Below are 18,896 nucleotides of genomic sequence, written 5' to 3'. Positions count from 1 at the left end.
CATAACAAATATTATAATTCACATTGACGCGCTGACCTTGGTCATATAGACATGCACGTATTAATAGATATTGCATATTTCCTTTTTTGAGTTGTAGAGGCTGTTTGTCAATTTTTGCAAGTATTTTAGCACACGTGTTTGCCTACACGTGTCCCTTTTGTCCCTACCTTGTCAAAATTCCTGAATTGTTTCGTTGTTTTGGGAATGTGAAATCAGAAGTGTTGCGATCCCTTCATCATACATTATTGGGCAAGATTTCTGAGGGGAAACTGTGTGAATTAGCGGCAGAGAAAGTCAGACCAAGTTGCGATTGAAGGAAATGAAAGGTGTTTCTCCTTTCCAAGACCAAGTTTTTTTTAAAAAATCATGTCATTTATTTGCTCAGGGCAGAACATTGCAAATGGATATATTTGCAACCCTTTGTTATTATCTACCAATTATTGCAATATTAGATGTAAAACCTCGGTCTTGAAATGTGTGTTAGAAGAAAGCCTTTGGGGAAAACAGTACTAATGTGCAGCAGTGTTTGTGGTACCCATAGCAACCAGGAGGAGGAGGAGGAGGAAGTGGGGGGTCAGAGGTGAATGAAGATGGCTGCTGCTGGTTAGAAGCTGCTCTCGGCTTGTTTGACTTTTGCTTCGTCCTTAACAATAAGCCTTTCAGCTATGACCAGCGATTTTAGGCAGAGAGAGTCGGGCACGGAGGTAAGCTGTTGATAGTAACGGTGGCTGGGCCTCCTCAGGAGATTGTGGCTGATATTTCAGTGAAATGAATTTAATGGATTCCTGTCCTGAACAGCACATGGTGCAGGACTCTCATTGCTGGAGCTCTCTCGCCTGTTAGTGTATAACCTGCAACCGCTTCCAGCAGTGATGTTTAAACACAGAAGCTTTATGAAATCATTGGCAAAAGATCTAGAGGGGAGATTTTTTTTGTTTTGTTGTGTTCTGTTTTGTTTTGTTTTGTTTTCACTCAGGAGTTGTCAGGACCTGGAGTACTCCCTGAAAATGTGGCGGAAACTGATTCCGTCAATAATTTTAAAAAGAGGTCAGACTAGGTACTTGAGAATTAAGAACTTACAGTCTTACGGGCATAAACAGAGAGTTTAAGACAGAAACGACGTAAGACGTTTAGAGGCACAGTTGGTGTGCTGTTCGAATTTTAAAGTGTTTCCTTTTTTTTTTAACAATACCGACACAAACTCCACATAGCTCAGTCTCTGTCTCGTCAATCACGCTAAGGTTTTCACAAATTTTTATCGGTTCTGTCGACTAAATTTGTTTTTTTTTATCCATCCGTTGTTTGTGAAATACGCTTTATAAATGGAATATTTCTTTTTGGTGATTGAACCCCAATATATCTCTCTTCTGATCGTATTTATCTCGCCTTAATAACTGTTCAGATTTAATCAGAGTGCAGTATTGATTGCAAATGAATTGTATTCATACAATCGCAGAAACTTACAGCAGAGAAGTTCAGCCCCTTGTTCCTGTGCTGACTCTTTCCACCTGTAAGTTGCTCACCCTCAATTACCTGTCTGACTCCCTTTTAAAATTGTTTATGGAATCAGGTTCCACCACATTTTCAGGGAGAGCATTCTGAATCGTGAGAGCTCCCTAAGTGGGGAAAAAAAACTCCTCGTCTCCCCTGTAGATCTTTTACCAATGATTTTAAAATCATTGGTTTCTGTTTACTGACCCATGTTCCAGAGAGAGTATCCTTTCCCAACCTACTCTTACAAAATCCCTTATCTTGAAAATCTCTGTTAGGTCACCTCTTAAATATTCTCTGTTCCAAGGAGGACAATCCTAGCTTTTCCAGCTTCTGCTCATAACTAACATCCTCATCTCTGTTAGCATCCTAGTAAACCACTTCATCAATGTGGTTGACTCTTAAATGCCTCCTGAAATGGCCTAGCAAGCCACTTAGTTGTATCAAACCGTAATGAATTCTAAAAGGAATGAAACCTAGACAGACCACCTGACGTCAACCTAGGCACCGAAATAGCAATTGCAATCTCAGCCATGTTGATCCTGCAAAGTCCTCCTCCCTAACATCTGGGGGCTTGTGCCAAAATTGGGAGAGCTGTCTCGCAGACTAGTCAAGCAACAGCCTGACATAGTCATACTCATGGAATCATACCTTACAGACAATGTTCCAAACACCACTATCACTGTTGGAGGGAAGAAAAAAATTTTGCTGAAAGTACTGAACCCATTATCCCTCTACTCGCGATGTGCATTGATTCCTGGTCCAGTAACCCCTTGATTTTAAATATTCTCATCCTTGTTTTCTAATGTGGCCTCACCCTCCCTATCTCTATAATCTCCTACAACCCTTTGAGATAGGTACTGTCCAGTTCTGGCCTTGTGCACCTCCCCGATTTTCATCACTCCACAATTGGCAGCCGTACCTTCAATTATTGAGTTCCGAAGCTCTGGAATTCTCTCCCTAAATTTTGCCAGATATCTGCTTCTGTCTGCTCCTTTAAGGCGTTCCTTAAATCCTACCTCTTTGACCAAGCTTTTGCTCACCTAGCCTAATGCCTATTTGTGTGGCTCGGTGTCAAATTTAGTTTAAGAATGCTCCTGTGAAGTGCCTTGGGATGTTTTATTGCATATTGAAGGTGCTATATAAATGTAAGCTGTTGTTGTTGAATGCCCCAAAACTGGCTTCACAGTTTCAAGGGAACCTCTTATTGCCTCCTTTGGCGTCTGTTGACTGAGAATTTGATAGTTCATGTAATGCAGCTTGAGCCTTTCAACTGAAAAGTTATCATTCCTACAGCAAAACAACAAGTCTCTCTCCAACCAGGTAGAAAATCTGTTTAAAAACGTGTTCTGGAGAACCAGAAGCTAATGTCAAAGCCTTCTCCCCAGACAGATCTCACAGCCAGTAATAATTTTAAGAGACATGTATCAGCCATTAGTGGGCACACTTTCTGGACACCCAAGAAAGTACAGGAAAAGCTCAAATGCCAGGGGTGGCCAAAGCTTCTGAACTTGAAGAGTCGCATATGATAATCTTCAGACATTAAAGAGCCGCAAGATACAGACAGTCTTTGCAGGCACATTTTTATTACTATTGCACACACTTCTGTGAGGAAATATATTTAACAAAAATGCAAGTGCAATAGTATAAAAAGTATATTCTTACAATTTGATGCTGTCATTTTCATCCGTAGAGTTTATGAAGGCTTTATTGGTGTAGGCCTGAGACATATTTTCAGCTCTTTGTCTTGTGTGTGATGGCTTTCTCTCAACCTTCAGCTTTTTCCTCCCTTATCTTCCAGGCTTCCTTCACACACAATTCAGATCATAGTGAAAACAAATCTGCTTCACTGATGCACGTCAGAACTGGCCCATGCTCACTGCTTAACTGACTTCGGCAGCCTTGATCTTCCAGTGTGGAAAATCAGTCAAGAGATTATTTTTTTTAAAAATTGATTTGGCCTACTGAACAACAAATTTGAATCAGTTCCTGTGTCCCAGTACAGTAGATTACTTATATTTCTGTTCTGTATTTAACTCTTCCCTCCCTTTCCAGTCACTGGCCCACAAGTTGCAGGCTCAGATGTGAAAGGGGTGGGTTAGGGAGGCTGGAGAAAATGGCACTGAGAGTCACATGGCCCCGCATAAGATTGGTGGGGAAACGACTAAGGAAATCTCACAACGGCGCTGGAACAAATCGTGGATCTTAACCCTCTGCCCTCCCTCCTCCCAGTGCCACTGCCTGCTCTCCGGCTATCTCCCTCTGTGAAGCTGTCTGTGGCCGAGGCTGCACCCCAGCTGTTTACCTCCCTCCGCTGCGCAATTTAACGGGTTTCGCAGTGCAAGGAATAAGCCGCACTCTGTGTGTGTCAAAGAGCCACACAATTTGGCCACCCCTGCAATGGGCTCTTGTGTCCAGCAAAGTTTCTGGCTGAAACTTTATATATATATAGTGGTGATCAACAGCAAGCAAAAGAGTTGATGAAACACAGTTTTACGCAGATTTAAGTAAAATTCTAACTAATTCTCACTAATGCCTCACTTCGTTATTGGAACATTTCTTTTGATATTTTGGTAGCTGTTTGTTCGACTCAAAGGAAGAAGCTCTCTGAAACATCTGGAACCACGGCTGTTTACCGAAGATGGATCCCCAAGCCATGGTAAGGAATCGCCAAGTGGCAACAAGGTTGTGAGGAATCATAACAAAAACAGAATTACCTGGGAAAAGCTCAGCAGGTCTGGCAGCATCGGCGGAGAAGAAAAGGGTCGACGTTCCGAGTCCTCGTGGCCAGTCATGTGTGCACAAGTTCACTCCGTGTGTTTTTCTCTAGTTTTTAAAGGAACGTTTTAAAGGAACAGCAGCACTCTGTTCCAGTTTAAAAAATGCAAAATTTATTTTTTTGAACTCATAAAAGCAACCCTTACTGCTTTATGGTGACTGAATAAGTCAGAAGTAAAAGCAAGGCCGACTTGCATTTATGTAGCACCTTTCGTGGCCACAGGACAACTCAAAGCACTAGTCATCAATGGAGTACATTTTTTAAAGTGTGCTCATTGTTGTAATGTAGGAAACATGGCAAAAAATGTGATCATGGCCAGATAATTTGATTTTTGTGATATTGATTGAGGGATAAATATTGGCCAGGACACCGAGGAGAATTCACCTGCTCTTCAAAATAGTGCCATCTTTTATGTCCACCTGAGAGGGCAGACAGAGCCTCGGTTTAACGTTTCATCATAAAGATGACACCTCTGGCAGTGCAGCACTCCCTCAGTCCTGCACGTACTGCATAAAGTGTTATTCTATTATATGTGTCTCGGGGAATTATTACAGTGTCTCAGGCATCTTATTCAACAATTCATTCTATTTTTGCGAAAAGAATAGATGATAAGTGTCCGTGTTCAGGATATACACAGTGCTGTCTAGCCATATAAATACTGTGGCTACGAGAGCAGGTCAAAGGGTAGGAATCCTGCAGTGAGTAACTCACCTACTGACTGCCCAAAGCCTATCCACCACCCACAAAGCACAGGTCAGGGTTGTGTGATGGAATATTCTCCATTTGCCTGAATGAGTGCGGCTCCAACAACACTCAAGCTTGACACTGTCCAGGACAAAGCAGCCCGCTTGATTTGCACCCCATCCACAAACATCCACTCCCTCCACCACTGACCCACAGTAGCAGCAGTGTGTACCACCTACAATATGCACTGCAGGAACTCACCAAGGCTCCTTAAAAACCATGACCACAACCACCTAGAAGGACAAGGGCAGCAGATAGATGAGAACACCCACCACCTGGAAGTTCCCCTCCAAGCCACTCACTATCCTGACTTGGAAATTTATCGCCGTTCCTTCACTGTCACTGGGTTAAAATCCTGGAACTCCTTCCCTAAGAGCACTCTGGGTGTACCTACACCACGTGGACTGCAGCGGTTCAAGCAGGCAGCTCACCACCACCTTCTCAAGGGTGATTAGGGATGGGCAATAAATGCTGACCCAGCCAGTGAAGCCCACATCCCATGAATGAATAAAAAAAATCAGTCCCTATGATTGGGGCCACCAATTTGAGAGAAAGAAAGATTTGCATTTATATGGCATCTTTCACGACCACTTGTAAGCATCTTACAACTAACGAAGTACTTTTGAAGTGTAGTCACTGTTCTGATGTAGGAAAAAGTGGCACAGCAAACTCCCACAAACAACAATGTGATAATGACCAGATAATCTGTATTTTGTGATGTCGATTGAGGGATAAATATTGGCCAGGACATTGGAAAGAACTCCCCTGTTCTTCTTTGAAATAGTGCAATGGGATCTTTTACATCCAGCCAAGCAAGCAGATGGGGCCTCAGTTTAACATCTCAGCCAAAGACAGCACCTCCAACAGTGTAGTAGTGTTCCCTCAGTACTGCACTGGAATGTCAACCTTGATATTTGTGATCAAGCCCTGAAGTGGGACTTAAACCTGGCCCCTTGTGACTCAGGCAAGAGTGCTAACAACTGAGCCACAGCTGACACTCACCACTCACTTTGTGTGTGACTAGATCATTTTTATTGCTTGTGATTTGTATTAGAGTTTTGGTGTGCTTTTATTTTCATCTGCCTTTCCAGTAGCCTTGATTGGTTTCTTCAATGTGCCATGGCTGGGGAGCACTCTGCATTGTCATACTTAAATGTTCTGTTTGCACTTTGCCTCTGCACTCACTGAGTCTAAGGTGGGAGCGGAAGAAGGGTGTAATGCAAAACAACAACAGATGGATGAACTCTTGTTGTAAATACTGTATTTCCTCGCCTTTAGCTGCGAGTGCACCATTTTCTATGTTCTTGAGTCTGAGGAATTTTAACTGTGAAGCTATATTTGTTAACCTTGGCACCCAGTTCCTGTCTCAAGCCGTGAGCAGTGGGAGGGAATGAGTGCCAGGAGCCAAGGAGCAGCAACAGAATGTCACATTTCCACTTCAAAGCCTCGAAAACAGTGAAGAAGACAGTGATATCAATTGGCAGGACTGTTTTATCGTGGTAACTTTTAAATCAATATTTGGCTTGTGTTTTTTAGCCACTTGATACCATTTTGGGGTCTTATTCATTTAACTTAGAAGAGTGTGGAAGCTATTGGCACATCATCTGACAGCTCTTATCTGGTTCACTTTGATCCAAGGAGAGGAAATAGTTTCACCGATGGCAGATTAATCTCTACACCAAATTCTTTGGAAATTCTTTTTTTTGGGATTAGGGACAAAGTTTGGCTGCTTTGTTAATCGCTGATAAATCTTAATTAGCTGTTCTTGAGACTTAAAAGCTTCAAGTTTTCCACCATCACCCGACCTATTTTGTATCTTCATCAATGATTTGCTTGATGGTTTCGTCAGAAATGTCACGGAGTTTCTGGTACAGACAATCCTGGACATTATAGTGTAACTTTGACAAACAGTACAGTGGAGTTGATGGAGTCATCCGGGCCTTTGGTGTGTTTGTTACTCACCATCTTGAACAATGGGTGAACCTCGTGGAACGTTTTGGTCAGTGTCCTGAAGTGGAGCGATATGAATGTTCCAGTGTTGTCCAGGTGAAGCCTGGTTGCAATGATTCAGGATCATGCTGAGAAGGGATTTGTGACACTCTGCTTTTTCTCCAATCACAACAAAGTCCCAAAGTAGCTTACAATGAGGCGATGCACTTGGGCAGGTCAAATAAGGCACAGGAATACACGATGAATGGTAGGACTGTGGGAAGTACCAAGGATCAGAGGGACTTTGGTGTGCATGTCCACTGGTCCCTTAAGGTAGCGGGACAGGTAGATAAGGTGGTTAAGAAGGCATATGGGATACTTGCCTTTATTAGCCGAGGCATAGAATATAAGAGCAGGGAGGTTATGCTGGAACTGTTTCAAACGCTGGTTAGGCCACAGCTAGAGTATTGCGTGCAGTTCTAGAATCTGCATTATAGGAAGGATGTGATTGCATTAGAGAGAGTGCAAAGGAGATTTACCAGGATGTGGCCTGGGCTGGAGAGTTTTAGTTAGGAGGAGAGATTGGAGAGACTGGGGTTATTTTCCCTAGAGCAGAGGAGATTGAGGGGAGAGATGATTGAGGTGTATAAAATTATGAGGGCCATAGATAGGGTAGACAGGAAGGAACTTTTCCCTTTGGTGGAGGGATCAATAACCAGTGGGCATAGATTTAAGGTAAGGGGCAAGACGTTTAGAGGGGATTTGAAGAAGAATTTTTCTCACCCAGAGGATGGTGGGAATCTGGAGCTCACTGCCTGAAAGGGTGGTAGAGGCAGAAACCCTCATAACATTTAAGAAGTATTTGGATGTGCACTTGCGATGCCATGGCACACAAGACTATGGGCCTAATGCTAGAAAATGGGATTAGAATAGTTAGGTACTTGTTTGACCGGTGCAGACTCGATGGGCTGAAGGGCCTTTTTCTGTGCTGTAGACCTCTATGACGTGTATAAATTTCCAGTCTTACAGCCAACTACATGACGCAGCCATGAATATAATGAAAATTTTCCAATCTCAACATTCGTGGAGGAGTTCTGTAGTGTCTTAATTCTCCAAATTTAATTATTCAAATTAGAATATTATGGTTTTGCATCTGACTTTGTACTGAGAGTCTCTAGATTCTAAATGCTTAAGATGGATTGTTAACATTCGTGAACATTTCTGTAATTGGATAATTTTTTTTTCTCTCATATAACCATTCAGATCCAGTGAATTCAAGCAAAACCTGTTAACTAAAAAGATGAAGGACATTTTCATTTTCTGATGTTGAACACAGTGCTGTTCACTCTCCCTATAATAGTTGGGTCTTTGAATGTAAAGAAATAGATTTTTATTTGAGGATCCTTGTCTGTTCTCCACTGATAACGCTTGGGGCTCTGTTCAAAGACTAGCTAACTGGAAAAGAAAATAGGAAAATCATAAGATCATGACGTGCTTTCATCCACCTCTCAGTTTTATTTTGAAAGATTTTTGACTTGTTCTTTCAATAATTTGCATTTATATAGTGCCTTTAACATGGCAAAATGTCCCAAGTCACTTCACAGGAGCCACATCATGACGTATTGGGGCAGGTGACCAAAAGGTTAGTCATTGACGTAGCTTTAAGTGGAACGGCTCACAGGAGGAAAGAGGGGGCGAGGTTTAGGGAGGGAATTCCAGAGCTTAGGGCTCTGCAGTGATCTCTCTGACATCCCTGGATTATGTTCAAACCCCACTCCCCTATCCTCACAGCCCCCATACACTTTTCCAGCAGGAATGAATTTTAGCCTCATCAATCTCCTCTTCCTAGGAGTCCCAAATTCTAGAATCACTCTTGTCAAAGCTTGTCCAAATTGTTAATGTACTTCTGAAAGTAGGATGATCAAAATTGCAGAGGTCACTGCATCCCAGCAGTGTTCCAAGTGTAGTCCATCAATAATCTGTACAAGGTTAAAACAAGTTGTATTGCATTGCAATCAGAAACCTTTAAAATGCTGTTTTTGAGCCCTTTCTGTACATTAGGTGTTGCTAGATCTGGAACAGTATAGGGTTGGATGTAGGATAAAGAGAATTGGAGGCTTTCCCAACATTGGACACCAGCCTTTAAAATGCATCCCTCGCCATTATGGTATCTCCTCTTCTCACACCAGCTGTCCTTTATGGCTTTTCTATGTTGAGTTATCGGCAGTTTTGTTTCCTGGACTCCTGATTAATGGCAGTTGGACTAGGCTGGCTGAATCTCATTTTGTGCAGGATCCCTACAGAGAACTGACGATAGTTTTATTTCCTCGGCACGGTCTAAATTCAAAACTGTGTCCTGACTCACTACATCATCCTGTGCCTGGAGTTTATGGAGAAATATTTTCTTTCTGCCTTAATTTATTCTGTTGCTGCTGTCCAGTACCTCGCTTATATTATCAAATGAAAGCTGAATCAACACATAATTCAGCTCTTCTTTGCCACTACGATCGCAGAGCTACACAAAATCCACCACCCTACTAGCGGGTTCCCAAAAATTGATGGCAGAAGATAGGAGTTTGACTTTATTTATTTTTCCCCAACGAACTATAAAACAACTGGGGTGATGATGGCCTTGTCAGCATTGGTGACATATGCGCAGTGCCAGACTGATTGCCTCCTGCTTGTCATGCATGTTTTTTTTTAAAGATAATTTGCTGGCCCCTCTCTCACACACTATGAACCAGGATAAGTAAGAAAGAGCTGAAGAATGTTTTTCAGTTTTGTCAGTTGCCGCACATCTGGCATCTTGGCACATGCCGCTTTAAAAAAAATAAATAATGCCTCATTAAATATGTTCAAGGAGACCACAGTGGTGCCAGCAAATAGTCTCCACTGAAAATCTAGTCGGAGTGCGAGTGCATGCACTGGGTCGGGCTGCTTTGGCTCGTGGCAACCTTGTTTTTGCTGCCATTTTCTGTCCCCCTTGCAATTTCTGCGCGTACGACCAGGGTGGTTTTACCAGAAGTGGCAATGTTGAAGCCCATACGATTAAACGGGGGGGGGGGCCGTGGCAACATGGAAAACAAATTGATTAAGCGGTAGAAAGCAGAGCGAAATTTCATTGCTGTAAGAACTTAAAGTTTGGCTGATATATGTTTTCTACCCCCTTGTTTAGTTTTGATGAGCTCTTCGCTTACCTGAAAACAAGGACAGAGACCGATGCAATTTGCTCTTTGTGTTAGCGAGAATAGGCAATCTTTTTTTGCCTGCGGTCATTATAGTTTGCTGCTTTTCTGGTAGTTACTGAGTACAAATTAGCTGCTACGTTTGCCTCTACAAAGGTGACTGCACTTCAGAAAGGAAGTTATTGTGAAGTTCTTTGGGCCTCCTGAGGACCTGATAAAGCATGATATAAAAGATCCAATGGCACTATTCAAAGAAAAGCAGGAGAGTTCTCCCGGTGTCCTGGCCAATATCTATCCGACAATCACCGTTATTAAGTTAGGTGGGCCCAGAGAACTGGCACATAGGAGGCATGGCACGGACTGCATGCATCTGTTCACATGGGAGCAAGGGGTACTTGAAATTAGTGCTGGTGGCTAATTACACAGACAGGCTGCAGCCAGTGCTGTTTATAAGCTGCGTGCTGGTTGGCAACAGGGTGGGAGGGAGGGAGTGGGGAATTATGCATGTTTGATGCCTGTTTTAATTGCAGTCTCAAAGGAGAGGTGGATGCCAATTGCTGATGAGTGGGATGCTTCAGGAGGAGGAAATTGGCTGCAAGGGCTGTAACTTGATCCCCTCCAAGGTTCTCTGATTCTGCTTTGAATACCCTAGCCAAGGGAGTGGACAGGAGGAAAATGATCCTCTGCCTCTAGGCTCTCCCGCCTCCATCTCCAACAAGTGGAAAGAGGGTGGCAGCAATGGTCAGTGCGAAAGAGTTTAACTTTCAGTTCATGGCCGCGATCACCTTGTAGACTGGATGAGCTGAAAATCCTGCCCGCTCTTCATAATTACTCTCTCCTCACACCTCCAGCCTCAAATGCTGTCAGAAAATTGACAAGCCTGCTTCCGTACCACCCACTCCGCCAGTGCCCTTGTTTGCCAGCTGGACCAGACTGCCCCTCTTCACACTGAAGTGTTGCAGTCCACAGTCAGGCCCTGGAAGCCCTGTGCTGCTCGAGGTCACCTACCACAGCCATCTGAAACATCCTCATTGGAAGCTCAGCAGCCTTCCATCTCAAGATGTAGCCCACTAAGAAAACACGTTGTTAGACAGGTAAACAAGCCAACACGACAGGCACTGAGAGGTTGCACAGAAGTGATTCTTAATGATTCAAGTTAAATTTTAGACAAATGGAGTTCAGTTTGAAAAATGTCTGATTTTTGTTCTGGATTTGATGATGATGTTTACTTTGTAGCAAAGTGAGGACAAAATCCAAAAGGCTGAACCTTAAAAATGTTGGTATTAAGGACAGTGACGATAAGAATTGATGGTGCCTTGAAGATGGGAGGAATGGTTTACAGGAAGTGCTTTTGGCTGAGAGGTTGTCCGTGAGCTGCTGCAGCTTGGGCCACTGATGGTGATTGTTGCTGCTGCTCTTCCTCTTCTTTATGCTGCTGTTCCTCCTCGTGCACTAGGTGCTGACCAGCTTTGTGCTAAGGATTGGCCCCTCATTATTCAATAGGCATTCAGTAAGCTAGATGTATGGTCAGGGCTGTAGTGCAAAGCTCCTCCTGAACGGCCCACATAGAGGGAGGGTGGCTTGAACACACCGGTGGTCTGTCCAGTGATATTTCGGGTGGCAACATCCTCTGTAGCCCCCTCTGTTGCTGTGCCCAGTTCGCTGAAGGTGTCATGTCATGTCTGAAGAGGACAATCTTTTGTGCCCCCCCAGCAACCAGCTGACCTGGCGGGCTGCTGGGAATAAGTGCAGCACAGGGAAGTAGCACAGGATGAACGAATCACAACTGCTGCCTCTAAACTGGGCACTGACCTGTGTGATGCACTCTGTCTCTGGATGCAAACAAGCCACGACAGTGATGCTGTGGAATCACTTTTTCTCCTCAGTAAGATGCTGATGGTGGGGGGGGGTGGTGGGGAACGTGGGAGCAGTCTATGGCATCTTGGGGGAAAATTGTAATGCAGGCAGAGCTTAATGATCTCTGGTGCTGCTTTGCTCTGTCCATTGGCACAGAAAAGCCCTGTGGCGTCCTAGATACAGCATGCTCAGCAAATTGGGAGATGTTGCTGTAGCCTGGTAGGAACTTCTTATAACTGTCCATATCCTGGTTTGAAGCCCCAGATGTGGCTGCAGCAGGTGACATAGGTCAGTGATGGCTTCCTTGGTGGTGAAGGGAAGGCGACTGAGACATTGCTCCTCAGTGAAGTTCAGATAAAATTGCCCCCCAAAGATGGGAAACATACGAACATATGAATTAGGAGCAGGAGTAGGCCACTCAGCTCTTCAAGCCTGCTCCGCTATTCAATAAGACCATGGCTGATCTGATTTTAACCTCATATTCCTGCCTACCGCAAATAACCTTTCACCCCTTGATTATCAAGAATCTATCCACCTCTGCCTTAAATATATTCAAGGACTCTGCCTCAACCGCCTTTTGAGGAAGAGAATTCCAAAGTCTCACAACCCTCTGAGAGAAAAAAGCTTTCCTCATCTCTGTTCTAAATGGACGACCCCTTATTTTGAAACAGTGATCACAAGTTCTAGATTCTCCCACAAGAGGGAATATCCTTTCCACATTCACCCTGTCAAGACCCCTCAAGATCTTATATGTTTCAATCAAGTTGCCTCTTACTCTTCTAAACTCCAGTGGATACAAGTCTAGCCTGTCCAGCCTTTCCTCATAAGACAACTGGCCCATTCCAGGTATTAGTTTAGTAAACCTTCTATGAACTGTTAATGCATTTGGTTTGCTAATTACTTGCTGTATTTGCATACCAACCTTTTGCGATTCATGCACGAGGACACCCAGATCCCTCCGCATCTCCAGAGCTCTGCAATCTCTTACCGTTTAGTAATATGCCTCTTTTTTACTTGTCATGTCAAAATGCCACTGAACCTCTATTGACCTATCCTTTAACCTCATTTGCCAGTTTACTTTAGCTAGCTCCACTTTCATGCCCTCATTATTGTCCTATTAAAGTTTAAAATACCAGTGTTGGACCCAGTCTTCTCTTCCTCAAACTGAATGTAAAATTTAATCATATTATGATCACGGCTACCTAGGGGCGCCTTCACTATGAGGTCATTAATTAATCTTATTTCATTGCACAATACCAGGTCTAGTGTAGCCGGCACCCTGGTTGGCTCCAGAACATGCTGATGTAAGAAATTATCCTGAAAGCATTCTATTAATTCACCATCTATGCTACCTTTGCCCATTTGGTTGTTCCAGTCTATATGTTGAATAAAATCCCCCATGATAAGCACTGTACCTTTCTGACAAGCTCCCGCTATTTTTTCTTTAATGTCCTGTCCTACCATGTGATTACTATTAGGAGGCCTGTACATCATTCCCACAAGTGACTTCTTGCTGTTATCATTCTTCATCTCTACCCAAACCGCTTCTATATCCAAGTTTCCTGAACTTAGGCCATTCCTCTCTATTGTGTTAATGTCATCTTTAATTAACAGAGCCACCCGCTCACCTTTTCCTAACTTCCTATCCTTCCTAAAAGTCACGTACCCTTCAATGTTCAGGTCCCAATCCTGAACCATGTCTCTGTAATGGCTATTAGATCGTACTTATTTATCTCTATTTGCACTATCAGTTCACCTGTTGTGTTTCAAATGCTACATGCATTCAGATATAGAGCCTTAAGTTTTGTCCTTTTTATTATTTTTGTAACCTCTAGTCTTACCTGTTGGTTTTCTCTTAGACTTGTACTTTCTGCCCCTTCCTGTCATGTTTTATCATTTCCCAAACAAATACCTTCCTCTCTTACCTATATCTTTGATATACCACACCTTCCCCCACATTTGATCCCTTGCCCCCATGATTTAATTAAAACCCTTTCTACTTTCTACATTCGTCCCAGCCTGGTTCAGGAATGGACCATCCCAACGGTACACCCCCGCTTTCCCCAGTACTGGTGCCAGTGCCCAACGAACTGAAACCCACTTCCCCCACACCAGTCTTTGGGCCATGCATTCATCTCTCTAATCTTATTTGCCCTATGCCAGTTTGCACGTGGCCCAGAGATTATGACTTTTGAGGTTCTGCTTCTTTATTTGGTACAAAGGTCCTCATACTGACTATGCAGAACCTCTTTCTTTGTCCTGCCTATGTCGTTGGTACCTACACGGACCACGACAAATGGATCCTCCCCCCAACTGCAAGTTCCTCTCCTGCCCTGAGCAGATGTCCCGAACCTGGCTTCAGGCAGGCATTGTCAGCCATTGTTACTTATGTTATTTAGTTAATGTAATTAACTTAGAGTAATTCCGATGTATGCTACAATTTACTGTGCTTCTTAAATGCTACTACCACTGGCAACTAAAAGTTGTATGTTTCTTAACGACAGTGTTTTAGGTATTTGTTTTAATTATTTTATTTTAATTTTAAAGTTTTAGTTCTTTTTTATTTGTAGATCTACCTTAACTCCCGTGTCCTAAGCTGGCTATTAACGCACTGTCCCTAACACTGAGCACTTACCGCCCAATCAACTTACAGAAGTACAGTTCCTGTACTATTTTAAACCTTAGGAATAAATTAAACCTTAAGCAATTACTAGATACTCACCAGACACTCACTAAACAGCTAGCAGCCTTCTCCAACCAATCAGATTGCTTCTTTGCAGTGATGTCATCATTTATTTTCTTCCACTGTTTTCAATCTCCCGACTGTCTCTCCTGTTCCACTGTTTTCAATCTCCCGACTGTCTCTCCTCTTCCGCTGTTTTCAATCTCCCGACTGTCTCTCCTCTTCCGCTGTTTTCAATCTCCCGACCGTCTCTCCTCTTCCGCTGTTTTCAATCTCCTGACCGTCTCTCCTCTTCCGCTGTTTTCAATCTCCTGACCGTCTCTCCTCTTCCGCTGTTTTCAATCTCCCGACCGTCTCTCCTCTTCCGCTGTTTTCAATCTCCTGACCGTCTCTCCTCTTCCGCTGTTTTCAATCTCCTGACTGTCTCTCCTCTTCCGCTGTTTTCAATCTCCTGACCGTCTCTCCTCTTCCGCTGTTTTCAATCTCCCTACTGTCTCTCCTCTTCCGCTGTTTTCAATCTTCCGACTGACTCTCCTCTTTCGCTGTTTTCAATCTCCCGACTGTCTCTCCTCTTCCGCTGTTTTCAATCTCCCGACTGTCTCTCCTCTTCCGCTGTTTTCAATCTCCTGACTGTCTCTCCTCTTCCGCTGTTTTCAATCTCCTGACCGTCTGTCCTCTTCCGCTGTTTTCAATCTCCTGACCGTCTCTCCTCTTCCGCTGTTTTCAATCTCCTGACCGTCTCTCCTCTTCCGTTGTTTTCAATCTCCCGACCGTCTCTCCTCTTCCGCTGTTTTCAATCTCCTGACCGTCTCTCCTCTTCCGCTGTTTTCAATCTCCTGACTGTCTCTCCTCTTCCGCTGTTTTCAATCTCCTGACCGTCTCTCCTCTTCCGCTGTTTTCAATCTCCCTACTGTCTCTCCTCTTCCGCTGTTTTCAATCTTCCGACTGACTCTCCTCTTTCGCTGTTTTCAATCTCCCGACTGTCTCTCCTCTTCCGCTGTTTTCAATCTTCCGACTGTCTCTCCTCTTCTGCTGTTTTCAATCTCCTGACTGCCTCTCCTCTTCCACTGTTTTCAATCTCCCGACTGCCACAGTCACCTGATTGGACCATGTTGAATGTGTGTTGATGCAAACGGCACAGCTTCTCACTGTGAGAGTTTGGTGGGGAGGGACTTTTGCATTATAAAGCCCCTAGCTGATTTAAAAGACTAAATCAGTTACCCATGCTGGAACTATTTTGCCTGAAATCTTGCCAGCTGGTTATACTAAATCCAAGATGAACGTTCCAGCACAGGTTAAAGTAGCAGCTTCATGAAGCAAACATAACAGAAGTGCATATTCTTTAGATTTTTAAACTATTGTTGAGGGAGGGGATGCAGAGTTGAAAGAACTTTTTTTGTATTTTGCCTTCCGCCTGTGAGATAGTTGACTCCTTTCTGGGGCATCGTTCCATAGGTGCAGGACATCCACCAGTATTTTCTACATGTGGCTATCCTTCACTTGTGAGTGTCGGCATGACACTGAGGAAATGATGACCAAGCCTGGCCAAGTCCTCACCCAATAATGCTGTCTTTGCACTTCCAGTGGAGACTACTGGAGTAGGAAGCCTACTTAATTCTAACCCTTGGGCACAGGTCAGTTGTAGCCCATGTACTGTACCTCGTCTACATTCAGCTACCTCGATCAAACCTGAACGCTGCCTCAGCCTTTGTGGCTCAGATGCCTTAACAAGCTGAGCCATTGAGAATGCTACAGCTTTGCACAATCATTATCCACAATTATGAGTTTTATGTTATTAAATGTAGGGCAGCCTGAAAATGGTAAGAACCTTTGTCCTATTGTGCTTTGAAAAATGCATGGTACAGTAATTAATGAAACTACCTCAATATATGATTATAGCTGCCAGTAATTGCTTTAATTACTGTATTTAAAAAAATGCGTGGACATTTCAAAGTGATTCTGCTTTGATTTTTCCTAATGCATAGATTTTGGGATAATTACTGTGGAATCAGTTAATGAGGACAAACGTTCCTTATTCGGGAATTAAGTATTGGAAAAGTAATACTTGTGTGCTTTTTGAAGTTTGATGCTGACTTTTGCTTCTGCACACTTACAGGAGACACAGTGGAGTTCCACGGTCCAGAGGGAGCAGGGAAGACAGAAATGCTTTATCACCTGGTGGCATCCTGCATCCTCCCAGAATCGACGGGCGGCCTTCAGGTTGAGGTTCTTTTCATTGACACAGACTACCATTTTGACATGCTTCGCCTGGTCACCATTCTGGAGCATCGCTTAGCACAGAGCACAGTGGAATCGGTTAAACAGTGCCTGGGGCGTCTGTTTTTCGTTCACTGCAGCAGCAGTGCCCAGCTGCTGCTCCTGCTGCACTCACTGGAAACCATGGTCTGCAGCCACCCGGCTCTTTGCCTGCTCATCGTGGACAGCATGTCGGCCTTCTATTGGATCGACAGACTCAACGGCGGGGAAAGCTTCAGCCAGCAGGAAGCCAACCTCAGACGCTGCGTGGAGTGTTTGGAGAAGCTGTTGAGCGAATATCGGCTGGTGTTATTTGCAACCACACAAGCCCTGATGCGTGGGCCAGGGCCTGGGACAGCTAGGCCGGATGAAGCTGCTGTTGCTGCAGCCTGGCAACCGCCTCTCGCTGTGGTTGCAGAATATAAACCGTATCTCTGTAAATCGTGGCAAAAGCTAGTCAAGCATAGGTTTATTTTCTCAAAGAACACCACGAGGGACAATAAGCAAGAATTTGCTGTTGTGTCTCTTCAGCCAAGAAACAGTATTGTGACCAGGTGCTCTTTTCTTATTACAGATGGTGGGGTCCAGTTCCTTTAACCCTTGAGCATTCATTCCTAAAGAAGGACCACTGGAGACACTCGTGATCCCGCACATGAGAAAATGCCTTTTTATTTTGCTACTGCTAATTGTCCTGGTTAACTGAAGTCTATTCATCAGCTTTCCTGGTGGGCAAATCTAGATTAACCCTTTAACAGTGATTTGACCCTCAACAAGGTCCGATGGGGTTTAGCCCTCTTAATGTGAAGATTGTGGAGATTTCTATTATTTTCAGTGGGAATTCTCCAGCTGGTTTTGGCCTGATCTGTCGGGGGAAAGAGGCCAATGCAGACATCTCCTTGAAAGCTCCTTTTGGATGTATGTGTTCTTTGTGTGTGTGTAGGCGAGTCCAGGACATGTCCTTCATATATATTCGTGCCTGGAGCAAAGTGCCAGAAATCCTTGAGTGTTTTCCTTGTGGTGGAGATCAGATTGATCCTACTAAATGCAATTTTAAACATTCTAATAGGAACGATTGAACAGTATTCTGTTTCTATATGTATTTATAACCTGTTCTTCAGGCAGCTTCATATGAACTGCTTAAATTAAAAAATATTCAACCACAAAGCTGTTTAATGTAACCGAATTTCAGTTGCTGAACCTTTCTGACCAGTTTCAGCACAGAAGGAGCCCAGTCGACGCATCACGCCCTTTCCAGCTCTTTGAAAGAGTTATCTAATTCATCTCACTCTCCCACTTGTTCTCCATAGCCCTAGTGTTCTCTAAAAATATCATATTACTAAAATATTTGTTAATGCACTGTCTCTTAGGCTAAGACTATGGTTGAAAAGTGTAGGCGATGAAATGTTTAAATCTCTTTCACAAAAATATTCATTCAAAATCTCGTGTTTTCAAAAAGCAGCAATGCTTGTAACCAATCTGCAATTTGCCCGCAAAAGTTAATATTATAACTGATAGTATTAATGCGGGGTGATGGAAACAGATTTTAAATACTGATGTCCAAAAAGTAACATTTCAAATAGCCTAATCCTTTGGCTTTAGGAGTAAGCTTCAAAGCTTGAGATCTTTTAGAATAAAAGGTTCTGCTTACAATTGTATATTCAGTGTTTCCATATGTGACACTTAATAATATCTATCTATAATATTAAAAATCTTTCATCAACATACATTTCCTGTCTGCACCACTCGACTTCCTGTTGTCACATTTTTATCACTCCATGTTTCTCATATAAATTCCTCTGTCCACCTTTATAGATGGGCTTTGCCTCTGTAAACTTGTCACAATTAATTGTAGGATTGGATAACCTGAAGCAAATTTCTGTGTCAGCTTGGCCTCCATGTTGATATTTTGCCCCTGCAAGGTAAGTATTCAACATTTAAGAAGAAGAATTTTTACAGGGGGTCTCCAATCATT

At 43.4% G+C, this 18,896-nt stretch overlaps 1 protein-coding gene across 1 annotated transcript; it reads left to right on the top strand.

Annotated features, from left to right (window-relative positions):
• The first annotated feature begins 566 nt into the window (after nt 1-566).
• xrcc2 (X-ray repair complementing defective repair in Chinese hamster cells 2) lies at nt 567-18,650 on the top strand. Its single transcript, XM_078536922.1, has 3 exons — nt 567-704; nt 4,069-4,150; nt 16,785-18,650. Exons 1-3 carry the CDS (start codon nt 666-668, stop codon nt 17,519-17,521), a joined length of 858 nt encoding a protein of 285 aa, XP_078393048.1. The 5' UTR covers nt 567-665; the 3' UTR covers nt 17,522-18,650.
• Nucleotides 18,651-18,896: the final 246 nt, after the last annotated feature.

The sequence above is a fragment of the Cetorhinus maximus genome, chromosome 3 (assembly GCF_964194155.1).
Source record: "Cetorhinus maximus chromosome 3, sCetMax3.hap1.1, whole genome shotgun sequence".
NCBI lineage: Eukaryota > Metazoa > Chordata > Chondrichthyes > Lamniformes > Cetorhinidae > Cetorhinus > Cetorhinus maximus.
The sequence above is the reverse complement of the archived record's forward strand: the minus strand, read 5'-3'. Positions and strand labels throughout refer to the sequence as shown.